Here is a 25,103-nt window from a genome sequence, read left to right as displayed (position 1 = left end):
TTCCCCGTGACCCTTAATTGGACTAAGCAGTTAGGATAATGAATGAATGAATGAAAAAAATCCTCTGTGCTATGTATAAACTAAATCTACCTTTTTGTTATTGAAACACAAAGATGCTAGTGACAGACCTCGTTTCCACATAGTTCCAAATCCAACTGCATCAGAATCCATTACTGTTTTGTTAAATGGCCTATATGAGTTAACATATGCACATTTTTATTGACATTATTTTAATTTTTACTCACCAAAAGTTCCAAAAATTACATAGCAGTTTTGATTCAAGAGCAACTTTTTGGTTTATGTGCTCTTGACTTAAAATCTGGTGTTTTGTTGTTGAATAAGACATTTTTACAGCTTCAGGTATTACATTTTCTTACTAATTAAAGAGTTGAATGCTTCTGTAATTTTCTTTCAAACTAGGTCAGGGACAATAAGCTTTGGAATGATTACCAACTCTCTTATTGTTTTCTTTTTAAATCTCAGCTGCTTGCACTGATTCACCCAGGTTGGTATAATCACAGTTTAGGGCACCATGCTGTGGACATCAGCAGTGGGACTGGTTACGGTCAGCTTTGGCACTAGTTGGCTGTTACTGCAGAGGAAAGGAATAAAGCCTCACCTACCAGCTCCCTACCGTTGACTGTTATCTCTGTGTTCCAGGCTGCTCTGGTAACACTTAATGTGCCAGGGCAGCTAAGGATGGACATGCAGGAAAATACACATGCAGACAGATACAAGTGAACAAATAGATAGCGCAGACTTGGGGTTGACTAGTAAATTGATGCATCAAGGTTTTATCCAAGTAATCATTATGATAACGTGTCAAAGATGGCCTAAAATGATTTAAAATAATTACATATTTGGTCATTTATCAAAGAACAACTATATTCTAAGTTGTTAAATCAAATAAATCTGTAGATATTTGTTAAACAAATTACTTAGAACTCATTTGGAGCATTTAGCTCATATTATCTCTGATTATGGTGTCAAATATTATGCTGTATCAGTCAGCCTTTGGTGTTCACACGCAGAGCTTGATCATCATCTGATTACATCACATGCCCCCTTCCATGCAAGCCAACACGATTCCCTGTTGACACAGAGCACGTCTAGCCCAAACACTCTTCTCCTGTATTTTGTGGCATGTAAGTGGTCCTGTTTTTTTTTTTTTTTTCAGCTTGTCATGACTCAGTCACAGCCATGTGCTCCTTCCCTGCAGGTTCTGACACATTCAGCCTGTAGCAGAAGCATTGGTGGCCATGTATCAGTAATATCGAGGGCAGCTTCAGCCTGGAGGACAGCCAGGCAGGTTGACAGGGGTGAGGTCAGTAGTTCATAAACCACGACTGGCTGGGAAAATCTGGTTGACGTGCCCTTTGGCAAGTCACTTAACCCCTGATCGCCCAATCACTTGAAATCACTTCTTTATGTCTGATTGAAGAAGATGGTGGTTGTACGAGAAAATTGTGCTACTGCAGAAAACTTTCAACTTCTCCTCATGAATAAATGTTTAAATCACATCAGTGCCTTCGCAGCTTATGGCTTTCCACCCACATTGCAGACATGAAAGCTTTGAAATACTTTACAGTCACAGCAACAGTTGTCGGGGATAAACATCTGATGTAATGTTTCCTAACTCTTATTTTACACACTAATCTCTGATGGGGCTGTTCTCTTGTCATGACCCAAAATTCCCTCTCTGCTTTGTAGACAAATGTGTACAATAATTAATGTCTTTCTGCTTCCATAATGATGCTCAGATACTTAACTCATGGTTGCCATTATTTTTGTTTAAGAAAAAATTCGCAATTACTTTTTTGTTATTTTCCATAAGACTATCCTTATGGGTAGTTTTAACATATATTTTCCAGTTCAGTGCTGCATAAAAAACCAGAGATCTTCCAAAGACACTGGACTTAGCCCCAGTCTGATTTAGCTTAGGTTTTTTGTTGTTTTAATACAAATATGCTTTAAAATATCTTGCATTAGGGAGATAAGTGGCATCACAAAGGTGCATCAACTTGAGTTTGCTTAGTTTATTCACTGAGTGATTCATTTTTAATCAAACCTTGCAAAGCCAAGATATTGTAGTAGCTGCTCCTAAATACTGTTAAAATAAATAGCATGTAGCAGCGGTGCTTGTAATGCCAGTGCAAACTCCCCAAAAGGCTTGGAATTCCTTCAATAAAGATTTCTCTTATTGTTTTCAAAATGCAAAAATATAGAAATAAATAAATAAATAAATCATAGGGCTTTTCAGCACTACTGAAGAAGAAAAAGTCTCTTAACACATAAAGGTGTTCCCCAGGGTCCTTATCTGGGTCCCTTGTAGATTCCTAATTATCAGCATTTATCTTTTCTGTGTCCAGAGCCTCTTTATCGCTCTCGGCTGTTCAGCGAGGTAGCAGACAGACTCCAGGCCCTCCGCTTCTCATGTGAGAGCAGAGATTCTGCCTGACATCAGACATGGGAAGCAAACTGCAGCAGCATGAAGGGTAAAAGGTCGGGACTTGACCACTCCAGGCAGATAAAGCAGCCTTTTCATGTGTGATCGGCCCACAGCCTAAAGACAAATCCCTCAGTTCGCTGCCTTTGAACTTCACCACAACTGGAGCGAGACCCTCACTGTGCCCTCTTTATTCTCTATCTTTTGTGATTGAATTTAAAAAAAACCCCCAAAAAAAAAACAGCATAGCCACATTTTTTTTCTGAAGGAACACTAATAAGGTGATCCAGGTAGGCTTCATTATCTCTTATTGAATTCTCTCATTAAACCTGTGCCTTTCAAAATGAGCAAGATGGAGGTGAACAGAGGCGAAGGATTTAAATGTCATATTTGGGAAAATGATTTCGCTGAAGGCCCTGAAAGCTCACTAGTGACAAATGTAGTAATACAGTACATTCAGCTCCTGCAGCTCACTGTAGACATTCTCTTGTAAGAGCCAGGCTCAGGCAGCCTCCAGTTCTCCATCAAGCCTTTTTACAAAGCAATTATGACACTTATAACACCCTCTTCCTTCAGCGCCCCCCCCCCCGAACTCTTCTCCATCAGTGCATAATTCATAAGCAGCTCATCGCCAAAGCTAAGCCAATTGCATCTTCTCTAAACGAGCATGCCGTGCAGCACCCACAGCAGCACAAAAGGAATGTCAGTCTCATGACAGACAGTTTCAAGCTCTTTGTTTTATAAGAATGGATGTAAATAGAGGGTATTCTTCTGCTGCTGCTCCCCCAGGTAGAGATAATTTAAACAACACTGAGGAGCTGCTGTTGTGCCTGTACTCCCAGCTTTCTAGATGCTTCAGTTCTGTAATGCTGCCACTTGGCTACCACTGTTTCTGTGTGTGAATCTCTGTGTGTTTGTGTGTGTGTGTGTGTGTGTGTGTACACAGTCTGTATGTATATATAGAGAGCGCTATTATTTATAGCTGAACCACAAATAGTAGTAACAGGGCCTAAAACAGTTCTTGCCTCTGTTGCCATTCCTGGGTTTCTGCCTTCTCATTCATTCATGACTTTGCATGTATTTCCAGAAGCACTTTGGGATTTGTTGCCCTGCCGTACTCTTCTGCAATTTGGAATTCATAATGGACCCATCTTCTGTTTTGGATCAAACACCATAACGCATCTCAGACCACCGTGATTTCATGGTTAGTTAGATGGTTGACTGGATTAGACACACATTTTTACACTCTTCATCTTTCCTGGTGTTGCATGAAATTAGGTCACTGTTCAGTTCAGTTAATAAAGCATAATAATATCAGCCAGCCTGTATTTGAATAGTAAGAGTTGCTTTTGGAATTCTGCCCACTCATCCTGCCTTACTAAACATGTCAGAAATCTGTCCTGAGACTGTGGAAAATCAATTCAACATACAGTAGTTTAAAGGATAATTATTCCCATCCTTGGGGTGTTGACTGTCACACTGATGTAAATTATGTTAAACACAGACCCAGTTTCACGTGGAGGAATCATCATAGGACAAGACAGCCTTTGGAACATGGGAAATGTGTAGAATCCACAAACTTCGTGGTTTGTTTCTGTTGTGCCTCTTGTTGGGGAATCACATTCAGCGTGTCAGGCAGCCCAGGCTGGGCAGCCGGTTGCCGTGGGCGACCAGCAGATCAGTGATGTGGCGGTGATGCCTCTAATGAAGCTGACACAGCACAGCCTCCCTCCTCACAGACCCCTGAGGCCTCTTGCTCTGCATGTAGTGACCCGTCCTCCCTCCACCCACCCTCCATCCCAATCTCCTCTTACTTTTAGCCGAATATGCCTCTGATTTGATGCCACCTCAAATGCATTGCTGCGTCATTTATTCTGTCTTACATGTTGGGTCAAGGCGAAGACAGTGTTTGTAGTAGCTAAATTGGGTCACAGTAGACAAACAAAGCCTCTCTCTGCCCTTTTCAGTCTGATGAATGCCTTTGTGTTGTTTTCCAGGAGCTGCCCAGCTGAGGTGAAGGGGAGGGCAGAAGATCCCAGTGGAGCCTGAGTGTGGATGACCTGCCCCCAAAAACTAGGACCATGATCTGAGGACAGTGCTGCACACAAAACCCCATTCTTCCTCTCCTCCTCCTCCCTTTTTTTTCTTTTTCTTTTTTTTTTTACATCATAGCAGTGAAAGCCTCTCTGCTCAGGTGCTTCAAACAGAGTCGGCGTGCACAAAGTGGACAAAGAGAAAGCAACTAAACATTTAAAGAAGAAAAAACAACAGCCATCTGTGACCTCAGACTTTGCCGCTCCCCCCTTGCTCCTCCCGCTGTAACACCAGAAAAATGGGGAGGAAAAAGATCCAGATTCAGAGGATCACTGACGAGCGCAACAGACAGGTCAGCACCAGTGCTGTGAGCTAACATCTGAATGTGTAACAAATTCTAACTGAACTCAGTCAGGACAGGAATTAGAGAACCACAGCCGCAGTTAACAGTCAGAGGTAAATGCAGAACAGCCGATTAGGTGGTTATATGGTGTGCAGAGCTCTTTGTAGGATTCATAGCATAATATTCTCCATCTCTGAACTGATGCTTCCTTTAGAGACACAATTTAAGACCAAATTGCTCCTGATGGTTGTGTATGCATGGCCAAATCCAAGCTGTTTGTTTAGTCTGAAATCCACTCCTCACTGATTCTGAATACACATACAGACAAATCACAGTTATAAGGGAGGGGTTCTGATGAGAGAGAGGCGTCTTCTTGCTTCATCCATTGGTAGCATCAGGATGGAGTGCTCATGACAGACATGTACTGGTGTCTGTCACTGTCTCCCACGGAAAAACAAGTGTGTGCTTGATGAAAGCTTGTTACAGCACTTTGTCATTTTCCAGGACTACTTATGAAAGTTTAAAGGATAAAAACTATTTATTTTTACAGTGGTTTTACTTTAAGATTTTAAGTTTTAAAAAGCTGTTGAATTACTTTAATAAAGACTAAAGTCATTGCCACGTTACTGATCGAATGTCCCTTTTTCTCCTACTACTTATAATTGATGTCATAACAAGAGTTCTAAGAGAAGATGTGGAATCGCAAATTAACTGAATTTCTGCACGTTTAAGGCCTTTTTTTTCTTTTGAAATATCCTGATCTCCTTCACATTTGAGACGAGCTGAGATTATAATCCTGCTTTTTGTGCATTACTGCCAGAAACACACCTGATGGCTGAAATTCAAGCATTCTTCCCTCTGTGTTTAGAAGGAAGGAAGGTTCACATAGCTTTCAAATTCATCCTGCTGACTTGTCACCTTTTAATAAATAAATCCTAAAATTTTAATCTTTCTTCATCAGGTTATTTGACTTTATTACTTAAATGCTTGCTTTGAGATGTACTGGCAAAATCAATCTGCTTCTGTGTAAAAAAAAAATCAAATTGTGCAGTTGAAAAGTGCATAATTTATTTATAGGCATAGGGTTTTTTTTTGACAAAAATGACCAAATATTTGGTCATATAAAGTGAATTTTATATAAAAATTCGTTAAACACTACTTTAGCATAATTTGTTTTGCATGTAAAATGCAATTAATCCTGCTTAATCACATAAAACCATGTGATCAATTTTGTTATGGAGAAACCCAAGAAGCCTTAATTCTGTAAACACACTGACATAACTAAATCCCACACATTTCTACTAGCTATATTAAACATAGAAGCATGAATCTCCCCCTGTAGTAACATGCATCGTCTGAAATGTAAAAGATTTGCATTACAACACACACCATCAATATCTAACATTGTGCCTTCACACTGAGACTACTGTGAAAGGTGTATTGTTGCTAATTTGGGGTCAAGTGTGGTTTGAGCTGCAACTGAGACTTGTCACACAGCTGGTGTTCATGCTCTAATCCGTTAATATGGAAGCTAAAATGAAAATGATGTCTTTCCGTGCCACGCAGCTGGTATGATGCCAGTCTAAAGCTGGATTTGTGCGCAACGCAGGCGTTTAACACCAGTTGATTCTTTTTGCGTTTATATAGATTTTATATATAATGAAATGGGATTTATTCAACCTGTTGTCTCTCCCAGCTCTTCCCATATTGATGCTTGGTCAACACATGTTATCACTGCAGTAAGGAAAATGCCATCCACACTTCTTGTGACAGAGTATACTGTAATGCATATTTTGATGCCTGATTAAAATGTTTTCCATACCTTAATCAGTCGGTTGTAATGCCAAACTCTAAGCAAATAAATTCAATTCTTAATTTCTGTAAAGAGGTGGAAAGGCAGTTGCAAGTTGGACTCAAACACAAGTCCCTTGTGATACGGTCAAGCATCCATTCCCATTCTTTTCTTGAATGTCAGTTTTTCTGTCACCATCTTACATTGGCTAAGCTGGTACATCACTTAATGGCACAGAGCGATAAGATAGTTCAGATCAAATATTTTCCTGTTTGTCAGAAAGTGCGGTGAATGGGTTTAAAGAAGGATTCAGCATGTGATGAGTTGCACATGAAAATGTGTTGCATTTCTTCTGATCATATGCTACACATGAGACGCGGAGTGGGATGATGGAGCGCTTCGGCTTATATTATTACTTTGCTTTCACTCTATATGTCTCCTTCTTGTCTTTGTTCCTCCTGTCTCAATATGGGTTTTTCTGTTGTTCTTAGAGTAGATTACTGTACATCCTTTTGTAAACACATATTGACTGTTGCATAGCTAAATACTCACATTTAAAGGCGCTTTGGCTTGCAACTAAAGGCTAAACTTGCACGAGATGCACCAATCAGCTGGCCAGTTTACAGCTTGATCAGCTATGACTGGTAATGAGCTGCAATAACAGCCACTCACTTAAATATGCATTGTCACCATAAAGTTTTTTTTACTGTAAGAGAACAGAAAGAACATTCTTTGACATCTTTCACTTCAGATTCTAAATAGTGAGAAAAAATTCTGGTCTTGCAGCAGACTTGATGATTTGGATTTTTCTATTAGAAGTGCTTGTTTACGTTGTTCTTAGAAAGACAGAAAATCTGAATTGCTTAGTCGGCCAAGGGAATTACAATCACTGCATCTCGGAAGTTTTCAAACAACATCTCGAAGGTTTTGTGCTATAACTTAAGCTTCTGCATGATCTAATCTTAAGCACTAAATTTCAGTAAATGGGTGGTTTAACTGGTCAGATTTCTCTGGAAGAATCATTTTAAGATTTTGCAGGAATTCATACGTGAACAAACCCCAGTGTCTTGTTTTGACATGTTGTGTGAACAACATTGTCAGTTTTTTCTTCACAGTGCAACAGAGTATTTCACTGGGATTGTGTTGCATGAGGCTCAAATGACTGCAGTGCATTGTGGGACTGGGCAGACATCTCACTGCCTTTAGTAATAAAGAATAAAAAGTATGGTATTGCCTTATCCCCACCCCCCTCCCAAAAGACAAGAAAGAGAAAAAAAAAAGTCTGTCCTTCTTGTTACGTCAGTGGTATTGTCAGTGAGGATGAAAGGGTAAATGATCCATCTAAAATGAGTCAACTGGTAAATGGGCTTTGCTCCATTGAGCAGATTGAGTAATGGATTTGACGTGCCCACCTTCAAAAGCAGAGAAAGAGAGAAAAAGAAAACAAGATAGAGAGAATGAGGGAGAGAGAGGGAGAAAGAGAGAGAGAGAAGGTGCCTGGCTGTGTAAGACATGAGCGGGAGGTGGCCTTAGGGTCTGGAAAACCATCCTCAGTTTTCTCTTCATCAATCTTAGCAGGTTGTATTTGTATAAATGAGAGGAAACCGCTCCTGCAGGGGGTCAGCGGAGTATGATGGCTTGTTATATATCAACACACAACTGGACATAAAGGAGGAGGGGTGGTGTTGCAGCTTTCCTACATGAAGCAGGCTCTGGTTAATGGAGCCTGTCTCTGCATCAGGTGTCGAACAGTTTGTCAATAAGGTGATGTCCTCTGCGGTGATACTGTACAAAGTCAAAATGTTGCATTTAAAGATTTCTCACAGTCACAGTCAAGTCATAAACCAGGAGAAAATGGTTTCTTAATCACTTTGGTGAACGAGTCACCCTGTTGATATTGAAGGCTTGCATGCACTCAGCTCTTACATTTTTTTATTTCTTCTTTTTATCTGATGTTCTCACGCGCAGAAAAAGCGTATTCAGTCGTTCTATCTGTAACATTTATTGTTTGAAGTGGCACAGAGTATAAAGCTGGTAAAGAAATAAGTGCTTTTTACATGCTTGCTTTGCGTTGCTTCAGCTAATGAATAGTGCAGCCTTTGAAAGGAAATCAAATGAATTTGGAGTACATGCAGCCCGTCACCCTCCTACATGTTGATTCAGAGATGCTGCCATAAGCTCCGCAAAATAAACAGCGTTCAGAGTGTGGGCCCCGGCTGGAAACATGACAGCATCTCAAATACCACATTTCTTTTTGAGACAAAGCTGCGCAAAAAAGAACAGAGAACAGGACTGGAAATGTTGGAATGCTCTGATGGATTCTTCTTTTTTTCCCCTTTACATTTATGAATAGTATTTGTCACATCAAACATAACACAGAAAGAGTTGACTTTCCATTAACACTGTGACCCATTTAAGCTAGAAGATCTGAGGGGAGAAAAGATTTCATCCCAGAAATGAAATAATCATGTATAAGTAATCATATTTATGCCAAGAAAAAGCTGTAGAAGATCTTTAAAATGCCAATTACTCAACAGGTTCTTTGTAAAATCAAAACATCTTTTTAAAAAAAGTCAATAAATTAAAATGTACAAAATATCCACAATGACTACAACACAGGAAAAACAGGGGTGGCCATTTCTGCTGGCATTCTACTAAAATATGCTGATTTATGGACAGGGACGCAGCCAAAACAGTCATCATGTGCTTGCAAACAGACAGAATCCATGATAATGTGCAGGTAATTTAAGAACAGCAACATCTTGTTTGTCATGTAAACAAGATGTTGCTCAGAAGCTATAAGCTCACAGTGACCTTCCATGCCACTTATTAGGTTGTTTGAAAGCTTGCTACACTGTCTGGCACTCATTCAGGAAAAAATCTCATAAATCTGGCATCCTGCAACAGATAAGTTTCGTAAGAAGGAAAACTTCAGTCTAGCTTTATGTTTGTTTAATGTTTTTTGACTATATTTGGTGCACGAGGGTCCATATCAAAGCCTAATGAGTTGTAATAAAAGTCCTGGGAAAATATTTAGAAGCTACCTCACAGTTATTCTAGTTAATAATATTTGGACAACCTGCCATTGCCCCAAAACCCTGCTTGAATATTTGAAGGGATCCCTGGTAAGTTGGAGAAGTTATTTATTTTTGCACTTTCACTGTTCGCGATGTCAACAGAGAAGATTAAAAACTAAAGCTCTGAATACTCAGGTAGACAAACCACCGCGCTTAAAAAGTCTGTTTTTGCTCACTGAACTTGACTTGGTATTGAGTGTCTAATGATAACATTTTTATTTTCAAATAAATTAGGTGAAAAAAAATACTTAAATGTTAAAAACCTTCACATCCAAGCCTTCCAGATGCAAATGTATCACTTGTCTCCATTAAATGTTGATAGTAATTTTTTAATGGCAAAAACACTGGCTTTGTTCTGCAGTGGAGAACTTAACTGTGCTTAAAATAATAGAAGAACAAAGAGATCCTGTTACTTTTATTTACTGTTACTGGTAATTCCCTTCTTCACCTTGCTGAAGTGATTGGTAAACAACCTAAGTTTTAGCTTCTTAAGTCAAATCTAAGCTAATCATTGATAGAAATATGAAAAAAAACAACTTTTGTTTGTGTGTATAAATCAGCCAGGAAAGTTTGGTGTCATTCTCGTAATGGGATGTACCTCACTGAAATATTCTTTTGAAGTTGCAGTTATTTACTTTACTACAATGTGAAGCAGTTTTTAATGGAAGATATTTTCCTGCACTCAGTTTCAGTGTCGATGACACCACCTGCAGCTTTTCTTTTACAGCCATCTAACCTCAACAAACCCTAAATGAGACCGCAAATTTCCCTTTTAGAAAGCAGCCTGTTCTGCTCCCACCCCTTCCTAAGTTTAAGGCATTGTTCAGAGAAAACGTTGATACAGCAGTGAAGAACTAGAGGAAAACTCTGGCCTTACATTTTTCAGAAGTCTCACTATGCCAAGTGATGTTAAAAAAAAATGGTTGTCATGGCTGACATTAGGAAAAAAAAAAGTTTTCTTGACTAACCGCTTGAAAAGTGATTCGACAAACAAAAGCAGCTCGGTAAAACATGTTTTAATTGTTCTGACCTGTTTATGTGAACTGTAAGCTGGCAAATGAAAGGGAGGTTTTGGCTACAGGAAACAGCGAGAGGAGGTTGCGGTTGTCAGTGGTGGTTTCCTCATCCATCTGCCACACAACCACAACCTCGCCAAGACACACATACTTAAATGCACACACACACACACACACACACACACACACACACACACACACTCAAATAAAAACCACTCGCCCCCTTTCTTTCTTTCTCTCCTCACTGAGGATGTCTTATTCTTCAGTTGCTATTGGTTACCTTGCTGTTCTACTCTTAATGCCAATTACCTCCAGCTTGTTTACTCTTTGTGGTAAACGGCGGGATGGAAGCTGAGGCCCTAAGTCGCCACCCTGCTGCCCACTTTTTCTAAGAAAAGCAAAGGAAAGAGAAACACAGGTTTTGTTGGGATGTTTGGACTAATTTTGTTTGTTTTCAGCACTAGTGGGTGACCTTATGATTTGTTAGGGGGGGCAGTTGTTGTTCTCAGTGGTTTCTCTCTTTATCACCAGCCACTCTTGTCATCCTGCACAGCCGTAATTTCCTCCCTTTCCAGCATCGCCACATAATTTATCTGCGCGATGGGTGTGTGTGTGTGTATATGTGTGTGTAAGAGAGAGAGACACAGAGAGAGCGAGAGAGAGGGAGGAAGAGGAAGAGGGGGGGTATGTAGATGGGCACAGAGATAAAGATGACGCGGCGGGAGGGAGGTGGGGGGGGGGCGAGGGAGGTAAAATGATGGTAGTAGTGTGTGATGAGGTGGGAAATATGGGGAGGTTGGGGGGGGGGGCGGGAGACGGTTGCCCATGGATACGACCCCGATATAATTTGATTTGTGGCAGCAGGAAGCAATGAGTGAGCGAGTGCGAAGGGAGGGAGGGGGAGGGCGAATGGGGGAGAGGATGTGGAGAAAAAGCAACAGAAGAGAGGAAGAGAAAACGAGGGCGAGGAAATAAGAGGAGCAAAGGAGACGAGTGATGAGTGAGGCTTAAACATGTCAGGTGCCGAAGCAGAAAGGAGCATGAGACAGAGAGATGGAGTGATTTCAGCAGAGAGAGAGAGAGAGAGAGAGATGGAGAGAGAGATGGAGAGATTGAAGGTCTCATATGGTTGCTTCTCTTGCGTCTTCAGTGTCTCTATCTTATCTCCACCTCTCTATCTTTTCTTCTCCTTTTCTCATTCATTTCAATTACAGTTACAGTTGAAAGTGTGCGGCTTGCTGAGCAGCTTTCAGCTGGAGAAACACAGGATGTGTCAGTGGGGGTAAAACTGTTGTCAACATGATTACATTCAAAAGAATGCTTTTGTTTTTCTTTGGACTCTGAGCTTAGAAATGTTGGCAAGAAGCCCTTTTTCCATCATCTTATTTTAAACAGATTTAAACTTCTCAGCCTGGAAAGTAGCGTCTGAGCTTTCAGAGAAGGCCAAAGGTCCACCGCTGTAAGAGAAGAGAGACAGTGGACTTTTAATGTGATAATTGCAAAACAAAATAGAGCACAGTAACTGTTTTATCTCGGTAATCATGCCTTCATTTATGATTGTAAAAACGAACCCTACAGCAGCTCGGGCCATGTTCACAAAGAGACAAGTTTAGATGTAGTTTTCATCATTTGGTCGCCTCTGCTTCGAAGCGCCATTTTGGGAGCCAAAAATTTGTCATTTTTTTAAACCTGGTCTCAAAGTGAATAAATCTGAAATTCTACTGGGTTTTTTTTTTCTGTGTTTACTTTCCATATGGATCTTTCCTGAACTCATAAATATACAGGGGGGTCTCTCCTTAACATGCATGTACAAACCCCACCAACAGCTGTGACAAACATACATTACAGTGTTGCATTCATGCTCCAAAATATCCAGAGAATGCAAAATTTGTTTAAAAAAAAACAAAAAAAAAACACCTCATCATTTTTAGGGAAATTCTCAGTTTTCTTTTCATGATTGTTTACATCACATGAGTTAATGCTCATGTTCCATGTCTTATTCTTTATTTTGTGTGTTGTTGTGGCAGGTGTGCAGCACTATTTACAGGCCTGGGGTACACGCTACAGCAGTTTTACCGATTTTGTCTGGATAAACACATTTCTTGGAACGATTCTGTCTTTTCAGAAAACCTTTTGAAAATAAAAGTTACTTCTCCATCTGGGTGTAGCCTCTCTTATGGTCCACTTAAGTCCAGCTCCAGTATAAGTTGACATTTGTACCATTTATTCAGTCATTTTGCTATTTATCAGTTGACTTATTTTAGCATATAATTTGGTGAGTTCCTGTGCTGAAATTTGTTAATAAATGTATTATATATATATATATATATATATATATATATATATATATATATATATATATATATATATATATATATATTTTTTTTTTTTTTTTTTTTTTTTTTTTATTTATCTTTTTTTATTTAGTAAATTTTCCTATATCCTGGCTTGTCTACGTAGACACGATCACTTGATTTCTAATTGCTTTTTTTTTTTTTTTTTAATTTGACAGAAATAAATCTGAACACTCTCTTTTCATCCTAAGAGGTGCCAATCAATGCTAAAGATGTGGGGGTTAAAGTGATATGCTAGACGATGGACCTGCCTCCTGGGTCTGGGTCATAAGTGATCAACCCTGAACTCTTAAAGCTCTTTCCAAATCAGAAAACATCAAGGCTTACTTACAACTTAAACTTGTTTTCATTTTGAATGCTAAAAATTGGGGGAAAGCTCTGAACTGGTGTAAGAAGATGAGTAGCGACCACCTTAGTGGCACCTATCGGGTATTAAATCCACACACATCTGGGATTGACATGCTTTGTGTCATTCATGCGAACATCTCAGAACTCAGTTCAGACAGGGAAGCTAAAAGAAGCCACAAAAGAGTAAATTTGAGCTAATTTAACAACTTCAGTCTCAAAAATGATGTAGCCGAGGAATCATGATGAATCACTGTTCTCAACCAAAGAGCTTCCATTTTCTGCTGTACCACACACACAATCCCTGTGAAAAGTCTTATACCATAAGAGCTGTCTCTGGTTTATTGCATAACTTACTATCGCAAATTTTTTATGGTATATATAAATAAATGGTATACCACACTTTTACCCGCCAGGATTAGCAACACTGTTATTTGCACTAATTACCTTTTTCTGTGGCTCTGTTTTGTTCTTCGCTACCTCTTAATATCTATCAGAGATAGGACACTTCAGATCAACTGACCCCCCCCCCAAAACGGAACATTTTTTTAGTTATTTTAGATCACATTTAAATTTGAATTAAAACATGCTGCTTTTCTGGTTACAACCCTTATCTGATGCTACAGCAGGCTTATAACTTCCTTTTACATGTGATGGAAAATGTGATGTCACTGGTGGGCATGGCCTAAAGTGCAGCGTGTTTAAACTTTTTCTGCCTTTTCTACACCAGCTGTGCCGACATTTACTTTTAGTCTGCTTGCTCCCACATCAAATAGCAGGAATTGTAGCAGTACCTGAAGCCTTTTCCTCTTGTCCCTCTGCTAATCTTTTTTTCTCCTTGTGTGTGTTTGTGTTTGTGCAAGCCTGTGTGTTTAATCCAAACAAAGCCAAATCTCCTTGGATTGTAAATACCAGTTGGTTAAAGCAGAGAAGCGCTTCCAAAGCCAATCAGCAGACAACAAGGGACCCTGTGCTTCAGCAACACTCCCAGTTCTGTTCTGCATGTTCACAACTGAGGGGGCTTGTACAAGAGTGTGCGTTTGTGTGTGTGTGTGTGACGAAGAGAGGAATAATGTGTGACAGAAGGAGAGTGTGGAAAAGAGAGCATGAGAGCATGTGTGACATAGAAAGAGAGCATGGAAAAGAGCATAACAGAGTGTGAAAAACGACAGGGAGGGTGAATGTGACGGCGAGGAGATGATGTGGAGGGAAGTGAAAGCCAGTGCGTGCGCAAAGTAAAAACTGAGTACATGAAGAAAGAGCATGTTTAGACACCCTGTCTGGAAGTCTTTTTCCCTGGAAGAAAATGTCTCCTTCTTGTATGTTTAAGTCAATCTCTCTTTTGTCTGAAATTGCCAAAGCGTGGATGTGCATGGTGATAAAACGCTGATTTCAGTCTTGAAATGCAAAAAGCTCCAATCACTGGTAAACTGAGGATGAGCTGGTTTGAACGGCTCTGCTCTTGGTTGATATGAGTCAAGCCTTAGGCGAATAGCTCAGCATTTTGCGAAATATGTTTTTTTTTTTTTCCTAGTTTCCTGCCAAAACTAAGAGTCACAGCGAGGTCAGGCAACTGAAAATTGCAGCTTGTCACTTGTAGTCTTTGGGTTTTGAGCAAATATGAAAATTTATGAAGAATGTAACAATTAGTTAGCCTTTTGGGTGCTTAGGGCTGATGAAAGCTGTTGTACGTGTCTTATTTTTCAGCTTCATGTTTAACCGTTGCGCCCCCCCATTTCTTTCAATTTAGGTAAAGAATACATATAATCTTTCAAAGACAGCAACATAAACACTGTTCTGTTTTAAAGTAAAGGTTACATTTTTGATTAGCTTTTTATGTGAAGTTGTATTTTTTTGTACTCATGATCATTTCCAGAATGTATTAATGGCATTATCTGGAAGATCTCTGTCTGAACGTATTGTATCTGTCCACACAGACATCCAGTAAAGGCTCCGCTTTGCGCCTGTTAGCTGCCTTTGTCAAATATATCACAAACTTATTGGGCTAACTGTAGATTTAGAGCCTCAATCTAACCTTTTTTTGTGCATAATGACTTTTTTATTGAATATTTATGATATTGAGGTCATCTCACAAGAGGAATAGAGCCCAAACCAAAATGTAAGCGTACAACTGAGAGTTGTTAGCAGAAGAAAAAACTGGTTTACTGTTTTTACAAGTGAGGGATTTGTCTGTGAAACGTTTTCGCGTCTGCCTGAAGCAGATACTTTTATTGGTGCTAAAGTGATTCAGGCTGAATCACAGGAAAAAGTGAACTTGGTCTTATTATTATTAGCAAGTTGCACATGCGGAGGGTACTGGACTTAAAGCATTAACCAGTTTTAAATGCAATCTAATCTTTTTTATTTTTTTTTAATTTTCCATTTGTCATGTTTTCCCGTCACCAGGTGACGTTCACCAAGCGGAAGTTTGGTCTGATGAAGAAGGCGTACGAGCTGAGCGTCCTGTGCGACTGCGAGATTGCTCTCATCATCTTCAACCACTCCAACAAGCTGTTCCAGTATGCCAGCACAGACATGGACAAGGTCCTGCTCAAGTACACCGAGTACAACGAACCCCACGAGAGCCGGACTAACGCCGACATCATCGAGGTAAAGCGCGGAAACGGGAGTGAAGGGCAGTGGGTAAAACAGCAACTGTAATATATCTTTCTTTCTTTTTTATAACACACTGATACTTGTTTTAATACTTTTTCTATAAATGATCTTCCATTAATGCCTTGAAGAAGACCATTTATTAACTCTGTCCCTGCTTGTTTACACTGAGCCAAACAGAGGCAGCATAATACTGAGCTGTATCCGTCTGGTTTGTTCTAAGCGCATAACTCCGCTGAGCATAGATGTGTTTTCTGAAGGGTAAGACGACTGTCGGATCTCTCCATCTTACCTGTTGGTTTGCTGTTATCTGTTTTTCTTCTTTTTTAACACTTGATTGCAGATTGAACATGTCTAACTGTCTCATCATGCCTGCTTTTCTTTTGCGCCGTGGTCAGTCGGAGTCAGTTTATCTGCAGGAAGGAGCCTCTCCCCCTTTTTTTAATAAATTCTACACAAAACAGTAAGACTGAAGGAAAACTTAACCGACTACAAGTTGATAAAAAAGATTTACAGCTTCGCAGAACTATGATAGTTATACAACTGTATTATAGATTATATCTACAAGTCAAAACAGTTGTCTGATTCCCTATTGATGTTTGATCAATATCATTTAAAACATGTTCATTTATATGAATAATGGAGATGTGTCTTTAGTCGATGTATCCTACCACGACGTGGTTTTCGTTTGCTTACCAGAGGGATCATTACAATTTAATCTTAAATAATCTAATCTAACCCTCTCCAGACCCATATTCTGACATAATTAAGTCTCGTCCAGTTTATTAAGTCTAGCTTAGTTCATTGCTGTTGAATCTGTTGAGCTGTGTCTGCTGTCTGGGGTTGGGAACAGTATGAAGCTGATCACTAGATCCAGTTTTCTTTTACCTTTTGTTTAAAAAAAAAAGCCCTGGATTTTCCGTTCTTCAACAAGACCATTAATTCTTGGTGTGCCAACAGGAAGTCCAGCTACTCATATACAAGCCAGGAGATAGAAGTAAAATTGGAATGACTTGGTGGGATCAATTCAAACATTATTTTATGCAACTACCAAAATGGCTACCCTTGCTTTGTTTGAAGTTGTAGAAGTTCACTTTTAATGTATTTTCTTGTTTGTATAATCAGCTCACAAGCTTAGGTGTACAAATAAGGAAATATATTGTTTTTAATGGCTTGTTATGTCCTTTGAATCCTGGTTGCCGTCTGCATTCAAGCCCAACTCGGTGTGTTTTAGTCTGTTGTTTCTCGTTGCTTCAGTCGAGTCATGCTCAGGATTGTGAAACTTAGTCTGTCATGGTGTTCTGGCACAGTGCCTGTTGTCTTACTGGGAGAGCAGAAGTAGGGACAGCTGCCCCCCCCCTCCTCTCCTCTGGCATCAGCCTCATTGTTACCCAGAGACCCCTCCACCAACAACAACATCGGCAACAAGCCAAAGGACAACTATTGGAAGCAATTAGAAGCCACCTCAGCACAAAATGGCCTCAAAGCAGATGAAGAATCTCTGCAGAACGGATGTTGATTATTTTGTATACTGGTTCAGGGACATGATATAAAGCGAATTATTGAGTTAAATTTGGGATTTTTTTCTTTTTATTTGTGATAAGAATTAATTTGCTTCTCTAAGTCTTTCCTCCTTTGGGACAGAGCTTTGCTGAAGGTTTTCAGGCGAACATGGAGCACATTCACATGCCTAGCTGACCCTTTTATACATAATGGCCCTCTCATGAATTGAACACGAGCTGGTTAGGTATGATTCAGCGAGCCGTGTACATTGCAGTACGGCACTAATGCTTCCTATGGAGCGTTGACTTAAAGCTGGATGTGGCTTGGTCTTTGAATAGTTTTCTCACTTGCTTTTACGCATTTTGCTGCAGGACTTTGTGACCAGTCTACTGGAAACAGAGTCAACATGAAGGCACCACATTTTTTTTACTGTCATGTTGACTGCTCAGGTTAAAGTTCCTCAGTGGTGCAGACATCGGAGCAAAGAGCTACCAAAAACAAGACAAAACAGCTCATGTATGGATTTGGGATATCTTTGTTGGGCACTCATAGGACCTCAGATGTTTCAATTTTCATTCATTCATTCATTCATTTTCTGAACTGCTTAATCCAATTCAGGGTCGCGGGGAAGCTGGAGCCTATCCCAGCTGGCTTTGGGCGACAGGCAGGGTACGCCCTGGACAGCTCGCCAGTCCATCGCCGATGTTTCAACTTCAGCTTCCCAATCTGAAATTCACACAATTTAACCTCCAAATTCAATGTAAAATGGCATTAAAATCATACAGTGGCGGTTATTCCCATGTGTGCTGCAACAAGCTGCCCCATAGAATCCACAGTAATCCAACAGCAATAAATATAAATTGCAACGTTTTGTTCTTTGATTGTTTTTTTAATTTACAGAATTTACAAAGTAAGCTATACCAGCCCGCATCCCTTGAGTCATGAACTTTGTCAGCAATAGATGAATTTTATCTCCTGCTTTCAGGTTATTTTATCAAACAAGTTATTGGAAGAAACCCAGAGGCTTCAGAAATTGTTGGATCCATCTGGGGAAACACATATGACCTTTGACTGCTGCTTTAAGGCATCACTCTTTTCCAATATCTCTGAAGCCTCCTACAAACGTCTAAATCAATCACTGGTTGGAGTTATGTGCTGGAGATGTTTCAAATCTAGCTGATGGCTTTTTCCCGCTATGTGCACTTTTGTAGGAACCCAGGAGCTCACCTGTTGCCCTTTAAAAAGTTAATATATTAGGATTTTATTGAAGTTGCTCTAATGGACCCCTCCCCTCCCTCCTACTGGTTTTTATTGATTTGTGTCTGCAGAGTCACATTTCCATAATTCCCACCCATTTCCACTGTGAAATCCCGCATCGGGTAATCTAGTATTGCTGCATTCATTTTTTTAAGCGATGAGTTAGTTGTTTCTGTTTTGCATAATGTGCAGAGTTTCAAGCTACTTTATGCAAATCATTTGCCTCCATAACTGACCCCAGCAACCAAAACATCCAAGTTTTTGAGATTCAGTAACAGCAAGGTTCATTTTTAGCTTCAGCCTTTTTCTAAAAGATCGTTTGGTCAACTATTTTTGTGATGTAAGGGAAAATTTATTAATGAGGTGTGGTGCTAATCTAGGTTTAATTCCAGGATAACACCCATAAGAAAGAGCATTTTCTCAGTTAGGAGTGCTCCAATGTCTTTTGCAGGGAAGGAGAGCCCCTGTCAGTCACTTAATGCAAGCCTCTGTAACGGTGCACTGATAAAACATCCAGCTGTTACCACTCATATCCAAAAACAACCCTATTCTGAAGCGTAAATAACTCTCAGACAGGTGCTACCAGAAAGTCCTCATTCTCTAAACATGTTTTATTTGTATGCATCAGAATGACATGCTCACATTCTGACCAGAAATCTGCTTTCCTCTTGTGTCCCTGCAGACACATCTGTAAACTTATCATCACAGGTACCTGACTTTGCTAACCCCTACAGCTGCTTTGTGTGCAAAGCAGAGGTTTCTCAAAAAGATTAGTGGCTGCAGTTTGACTGTGATCTGTTATAAATGGTGGAAAAGGTGAGCCGAGGTGCTCAGGGCCACAGCACAATGCATCCAAGAACACTGTCCAACCCAGTAATTGCTGAAATCTCACTGAAAGTGTTGGTGAAGCAGTTTTATCTTTGAGTGGGCTGAAGGTAAAACTAAGGTGCTGGAGTTCGGGGCTGTATTATTTCCTTGCACTTCTCTGTCTCGCCGTGTTTGCCTCCTCTTCACCCTTCTTCCATTCTACCCCTCTTCCAAATCTCCCGATTCACTCGGTCACGACAATTTCTCCCTTTTTTCCTGTCCTTCGCTTGCCGTCTGTCTCAGAGTGTCAGCGGTAAAGCTTTTCTGTAGGCTGTATCTCTGACTGCAGATGGCTCTTAAGTGTATGCAAGCGTGTGTGTGTTTGTGTGTTTGTGTTGTGGCAGGGCGTCGGGCAGCTCCGGGCCACATCAGCTCAAGCTCCACTGGCTCTGTTTGTGTGTGTGTGTGTGTGTGTGTGTACTTGTGTTTGTGTCACTCTGTCTCTTTCTCTCTCTTTATGTAAATTCATCAGTGTGTGCGTACGTGCACACATAAGTCCACCTTTTACTCTCTCATTGCACGCTCTGCAATGGCCCATGAGAACACCTCATACAATATTCAGTCTTGGTGAGCCTCTTGGTTGTGTGTTAGATACTCCGTGTGCGTGTGCATGTGTCCTACATGGAAGCTTCCCCCTGCTTCGGCCTTTCTTCTCCACATCCCACCCACCCACCTCACTATCTCACCCATTCTCTCTGTAGGCCAGGAGGCATTCTAAGACATTTGTCCTCGACCGTTCCCTTCACCAGATGTGCTGCATCGCACACCTCCTCATTATGTGGGTGTTAGAGTCATCCACCCCACAATTTTCCATTAATGCTCATTATAACTTTTTTTTTTTCATGTAAAGAAGTAAACAAAATTTACTTTAGCTTTTTGGCAAAAGTAAATGTATGTATGAACAGTTTTTTTTTAGGTAATACTCAGGAGTAAACCAGGCTGTTTTAACTGGCAGATTAATCTCCATTTGATGCGCTACCTAATACAGTCCAGCATATGTGAGTCAAAATAGTCTACTACTGTCCCTGCGTTCATGGTAATGAAGGAAGCTGTCACCCAGTGCAACTGTGTGGCTCACCGATGTGTTATTAATAGGTTTTGGACAACAGTGGAGCTCCGTGGCACAAAGGAAGGACATATATCAGGTTTGGATGCCCATATAATAATGATAGTTCAGTGTTGCTTTCAGACAGTGTGACTTTTTTTTTTCTTTTTCTCTTTTTTTTTTGGGGGGGACGGTAAATGAAAGACAGGGTATGGTCAGAGTTTTCCTTTATTACAGATCTTGTGCTGTCTCTGAAAAGTATTGCTTTTCTTCAGCTCAGCTTTATATGAAATGCAGCGTTTTTAAACTTCCAGCCTCTGAATTTGTATTATATTTATTAGTTCAGCAATCCTCGTTTATGCTGTAGGCCAGGGTTGCCCGAATCTGGTCCTCGAGATCCTCCATCCTGCATCCTGCTGTAGGCTATCCACATACATACATGTATGTTTTGGTGTATTTCAAAGGGCTTACAGATGCATACCCAGATGGAGCAAACATGCTACCGCAAAGAGATTATTAAGTGAAATTAACTCTTTAATTTCTCAACACATTAATGCATGAACAACAAAGTTATCAATCATGCCATAATACTAATTTATCATTACAGTAGCTGATGATTTTAGACATGTTGCTTTGTTACAGCGGGAAAACAACCTGCTTAAAAAAAAAAAGCATTTTATCCTCCTTATTTACGAAGTTTCTGATGTCTTCCAAGCCTTACATTTAGTGTTTTTATCATCTGGTGTCCAGAAACAAAGTTATTACAAGTGCTATTTTAAAATTCACAATTTGGCCGTTTCTCAGCAAGAGAAGCTGGTTTTTGGCATTGGGGTGCTTTGTCACAGCTGTTAACAGAATTCAGCAATAAAACACTTTATGCTCCTTATTTATGAAGATTCTTGCAGTTCTCAAGCCTTACATTTATTTGATGATCACAGAGGGTATGGGGTGTGTGTGTGTAATAATAATAACATACACACTCGTATATTAACTTAATGATTGTGACTTAAACACTTTGGGAATTATTGGTCTGGGGGATTTGTTGACTAACAACGATGCCAATGTAAAAGAAACATGGCAGTAATGTTTGACTGCACTGAAATGAGCGTATGTAGGGGAAGGGAGTAAAAATGAGGTGTTTTATGTGAGGATACAGTTTAAACAGACTTTCACTGGAGGGTCAGCATCCTGCTTGGTGCAGAACTGCTTTACCTTCTTAGTTACAGCTACTTTTACCAGATATTTTCCAATCAGCATTAAAAGTGCATTTTAGGAGGACAGAATAACTTCCCTTTCCTCCTCTCTCCACTTCAACACAGACATGTTGAGTTTCATTTAGAAAAAAACAAAGTAAAAACGATCTGAACTAGTTAATTCCATGTTTTCTGACTATTTTCTGAAACCAGCTCTGACTAAACAGAACAGTTTGTGTCAGAGCAGGACATTTTTACTTCCACCTGAGATCTGGAATCACAAGGAAAGTACTGCAGAACAGCTTCTGCTCTTTGTTTTTGTTCGGATCAGAAGGAAGGGGCTTGTTACAGCTGAAGGCCGTGACCGTGGCTGGTTACAAAAACACTTGACATACAGTGTTTAGGCTGACAGTGCAACCCATTAGACTGGAACAGCCAATGTGACAGCATGGATGAATTATACAATAATTATTAAAGATTATCTGCACTTGCACTTGGCTTAACACCACGGGACGAGGACTGAGCTGAAACATACCAAGTGACAGAGAAAAGAGGAAGAGGAAGAAGATAGAGGGGATAATTGGATAGTCACAAAATGTGCCCATTTGCTGCTCTGCCTCTGTGAGTCTCTCCGAGCAAGTGCTTTTGAGTATAAATTATGAAGTGTGGATGTAGTCACGCAGGAGCACACATGCACTCATACGTGCACATGCATATACACTTCTGGTATGCTTAGTGGATGTCACACTGCTTGTCCCTGAATGCTTAGAAGCACTTTAGTTCACAGCGAGGTTTGTGTGTGTGCTCGCATAGGCTCAGTATTCATCACACGGTTGGACATTCCTTCACTTCAGTGCAAGCTTGAGAGGCAATACATATGCACACACAGCCTCTCTCCGAGATGCACGTGCTGCTTTGAAAGTGCGTTTGTGTGTGTGTGTGTGTGTGTGTGTGTGTGTGTGTGTGTGGGCAGGCTGCCTCTCCTGTCAGAATGTGTTAATCCGCTTGACTGCAGATCCCAATCAGGGCAAAGAAAGGAAGAGAGCTGGAGACAGAGGGAACGCGAGCGAGCGAAACACTGAAGGAGTGCCGATGAATAGCTGAGGAGAGAAAGCAAGATGGGGGGGGGGGCGGAGGGGGGATGCCCTTTTCTTTTTCTTTAAGCAGCTCAAGCAAGGCAGATCTCACCAGCGAGCTTCGCTGCAGGAGCTTAAAGACTTTGGGCACAGCCCCGATTCTCCTGAGCAGCAGCCAGGGCAGTCTCACCTATCTCCAAACAGCACTTTGCCATATTCTCTCTGTAAGCAACTAGCTTCTATTAGCTGCCTTGAGCGCTTCACTACTTCAAATTGCACAAAATGGATTTTTGGTTGTGTCATTTTTTCTCCAGACATGCACACCCACCTGTTACCTGATCCCACCTCCCAAAGCTCCTACAGGTTGAAGGTGATGCCTTCGTTGCCCTGTAGATGCTCTTCCTTGGATAATCCTCCTTTGCAATGTGAATTCTGCGGACTTCCATCTTAGACCTGTCATATCCCGAGGTCCTAATCTGGACTAGATGAGGTTACCAGGAGGCCACTCCTAGAGACGGGTCAGTTAGGGGCAGTTTATTTATCAAAAAACTTGAACTCTTAAGTATTTAGTAAACACAAGCACCGACTCATATTAAATCATGTTTTTGATTATATTTAGAAGAATTTATGGTTGTTAAATTGCTTGACATTGTTAAATGTTTGCATGTGTGCATCTAAAAAGATTTTTTGTTTCTTTTTTAATCTAAATCTACTGCAACGAGGAAATTGAAGTACAATTGTAGTGATTTTTAGCTCTCAACCTGTGACATTAAATAAGACGATGACGTAAAAATACACAGTTTACCCATATATGCAGTAATACGATTTATCCAAATAAAAATATAATATAATTCAATAAGATAATTAAAGGAAAATTTCGACTCATGACACCAGTAAATGTCTTTTTCCGCCAACAAAAAGCAAAGAAAAACTTCAGAAGGACAACTTCCATTGCAAATAAGTTTCTTTTTTCAATTTAGGATCTTAGCTTCATTATTTTATTTTTTAAAAGTTTAAATACAGATGGGATGACTGGTTTGTCACTTCATTAAAATGAAATCCAAATGAGAAATGTAATTCCTCATTACTTTGTTACTGCCTCTCTGTTGCAAGTCAAGGTTAAGAAAACAAACATCTTCTCCTGTCAATGTCATTCCACATGTTCAGAGGATTCTGCTCACAACTGGAGTCTTTTTCATCAAACAATTAAGCACCCTACAATGCAAAGGAGGCAAGACTCCATTAGAGACATAATAAGTAGAGGAAGCCCTTGATTGACAAATTAGTGACTCACTTCCAGACTGAAGCATGCAAGTACATACTGAATGATTGGTATCTATCCCCCTGAAAAACAAGCAGAAGCCCATCCTCGCCTTTTTGTTCAGCTCTTTTAAGTCAGCGCAAACACACCTCAATCAAGCCTGAGATTTTATCTGTAGTGGCTGACAGGCGGTCTATCGCTGAGGAGGGATGTCACACACAGTCAACCTTGTTTGTTAAGCAAGAGGCTTCCAGAGGTGTCCTGAGGGCCAGTGAGAGCAGAGACCCATTAATGTCCTGGATTGATGATACAGGTGGGGTAAAAGCTAAATAGCTAGTTTAAAAGAAATGTTAAAAGTATCAAACAGTATCCAAATGTTTATGTAGTAAATCCAATTTTACAGTTTAGTTAGAAAAGAGTTAGTGAAACTTCCAAGTGATGAATGTTTTTGTCAGCGCAGTTCAGTTTTACAGCGGCAGCTCAGCATTTGCCTCTGAATAAGGTTTGTCATTGATTGTTCTCACAAGGGAGCGCAATAAACACTGTGTGTGACTAATCATAATGAAAGATTTTAGAAGAGCACGAACTCGGCAGATACATTTCTTTTAGAGCAGAATATTTTGGGACAACCTACAGTAGCGACTTGTTAGCGCGTTTTTCATCAGCGCTAACAAGACAGTTTTCTGACGCATCAGAGCTTGGTCGAAAAAAGGAAAGACTGCTGATCTATAATACAACATCTTAGGAGCTTGCAGCTGTACTGAGACTGGACACGATGTCCCATAAGACTGAATAGCGGGTGGGGGTGAGTGCAACTTGCTTCTGCAGTGCTGTATATGACATGCCACAATGGGTGGTGACATTACATTGTGCTTTGCTCT

The 25,103-nt window shown here is 40.2% G+C and overlaps 1 protein-coding gene across 21 annotated transcripts in view; it reads left to right on the top strand.

The window, feature by feature from the left end:
* mef2d (myocyte enhancer factor 2d) overlaps window positions 1–25,103 on the top strand; it is a 100,645-nt gene that overhangs the window by 31,789 nt on the left and 43,753 nt on the right. For 20 of the 21 annotated variants that reach the window (XM_079240079.1, XM_079240074.1, XM_079240077.1 and 17 more), the window contains 2 exons: window positions 4,444–4,832; window positions 15,814–16,017. In XM_079240079.1, the coding sequence (XP_079096205.1) occupies window positions 4,779–4,832; window positions 15,814–16,017 (258 nt within the window). In that variant the 5' untranslated portion in view covers window positions 4,444–4,778. Of the gene's footprint in view, window positions 1–3,533; window positions 3,651–4,443; window positions 4,833–15,813; window positions 16,018–25,103 lie in introns of all 21 variants that reach the window. The other variant, XM_079240078.1, reaches the window with a different exon arrangement.

Source organism: Telmatherina bonti, assembly GCF_933228915.1.
Source record: "Telmatherina bonti genome assembly, chromosome: 5".
NCBI classification, from domain to species: Eukaryota; Metazoa; Chordata; class Actinopteri; order Atheriniformes; family Telmatherinidae; genus Telmatherina; species Telmatherina bonti.
This window is presented reverse-complemented; position numbering and strand designations above follow the sequence as displayed.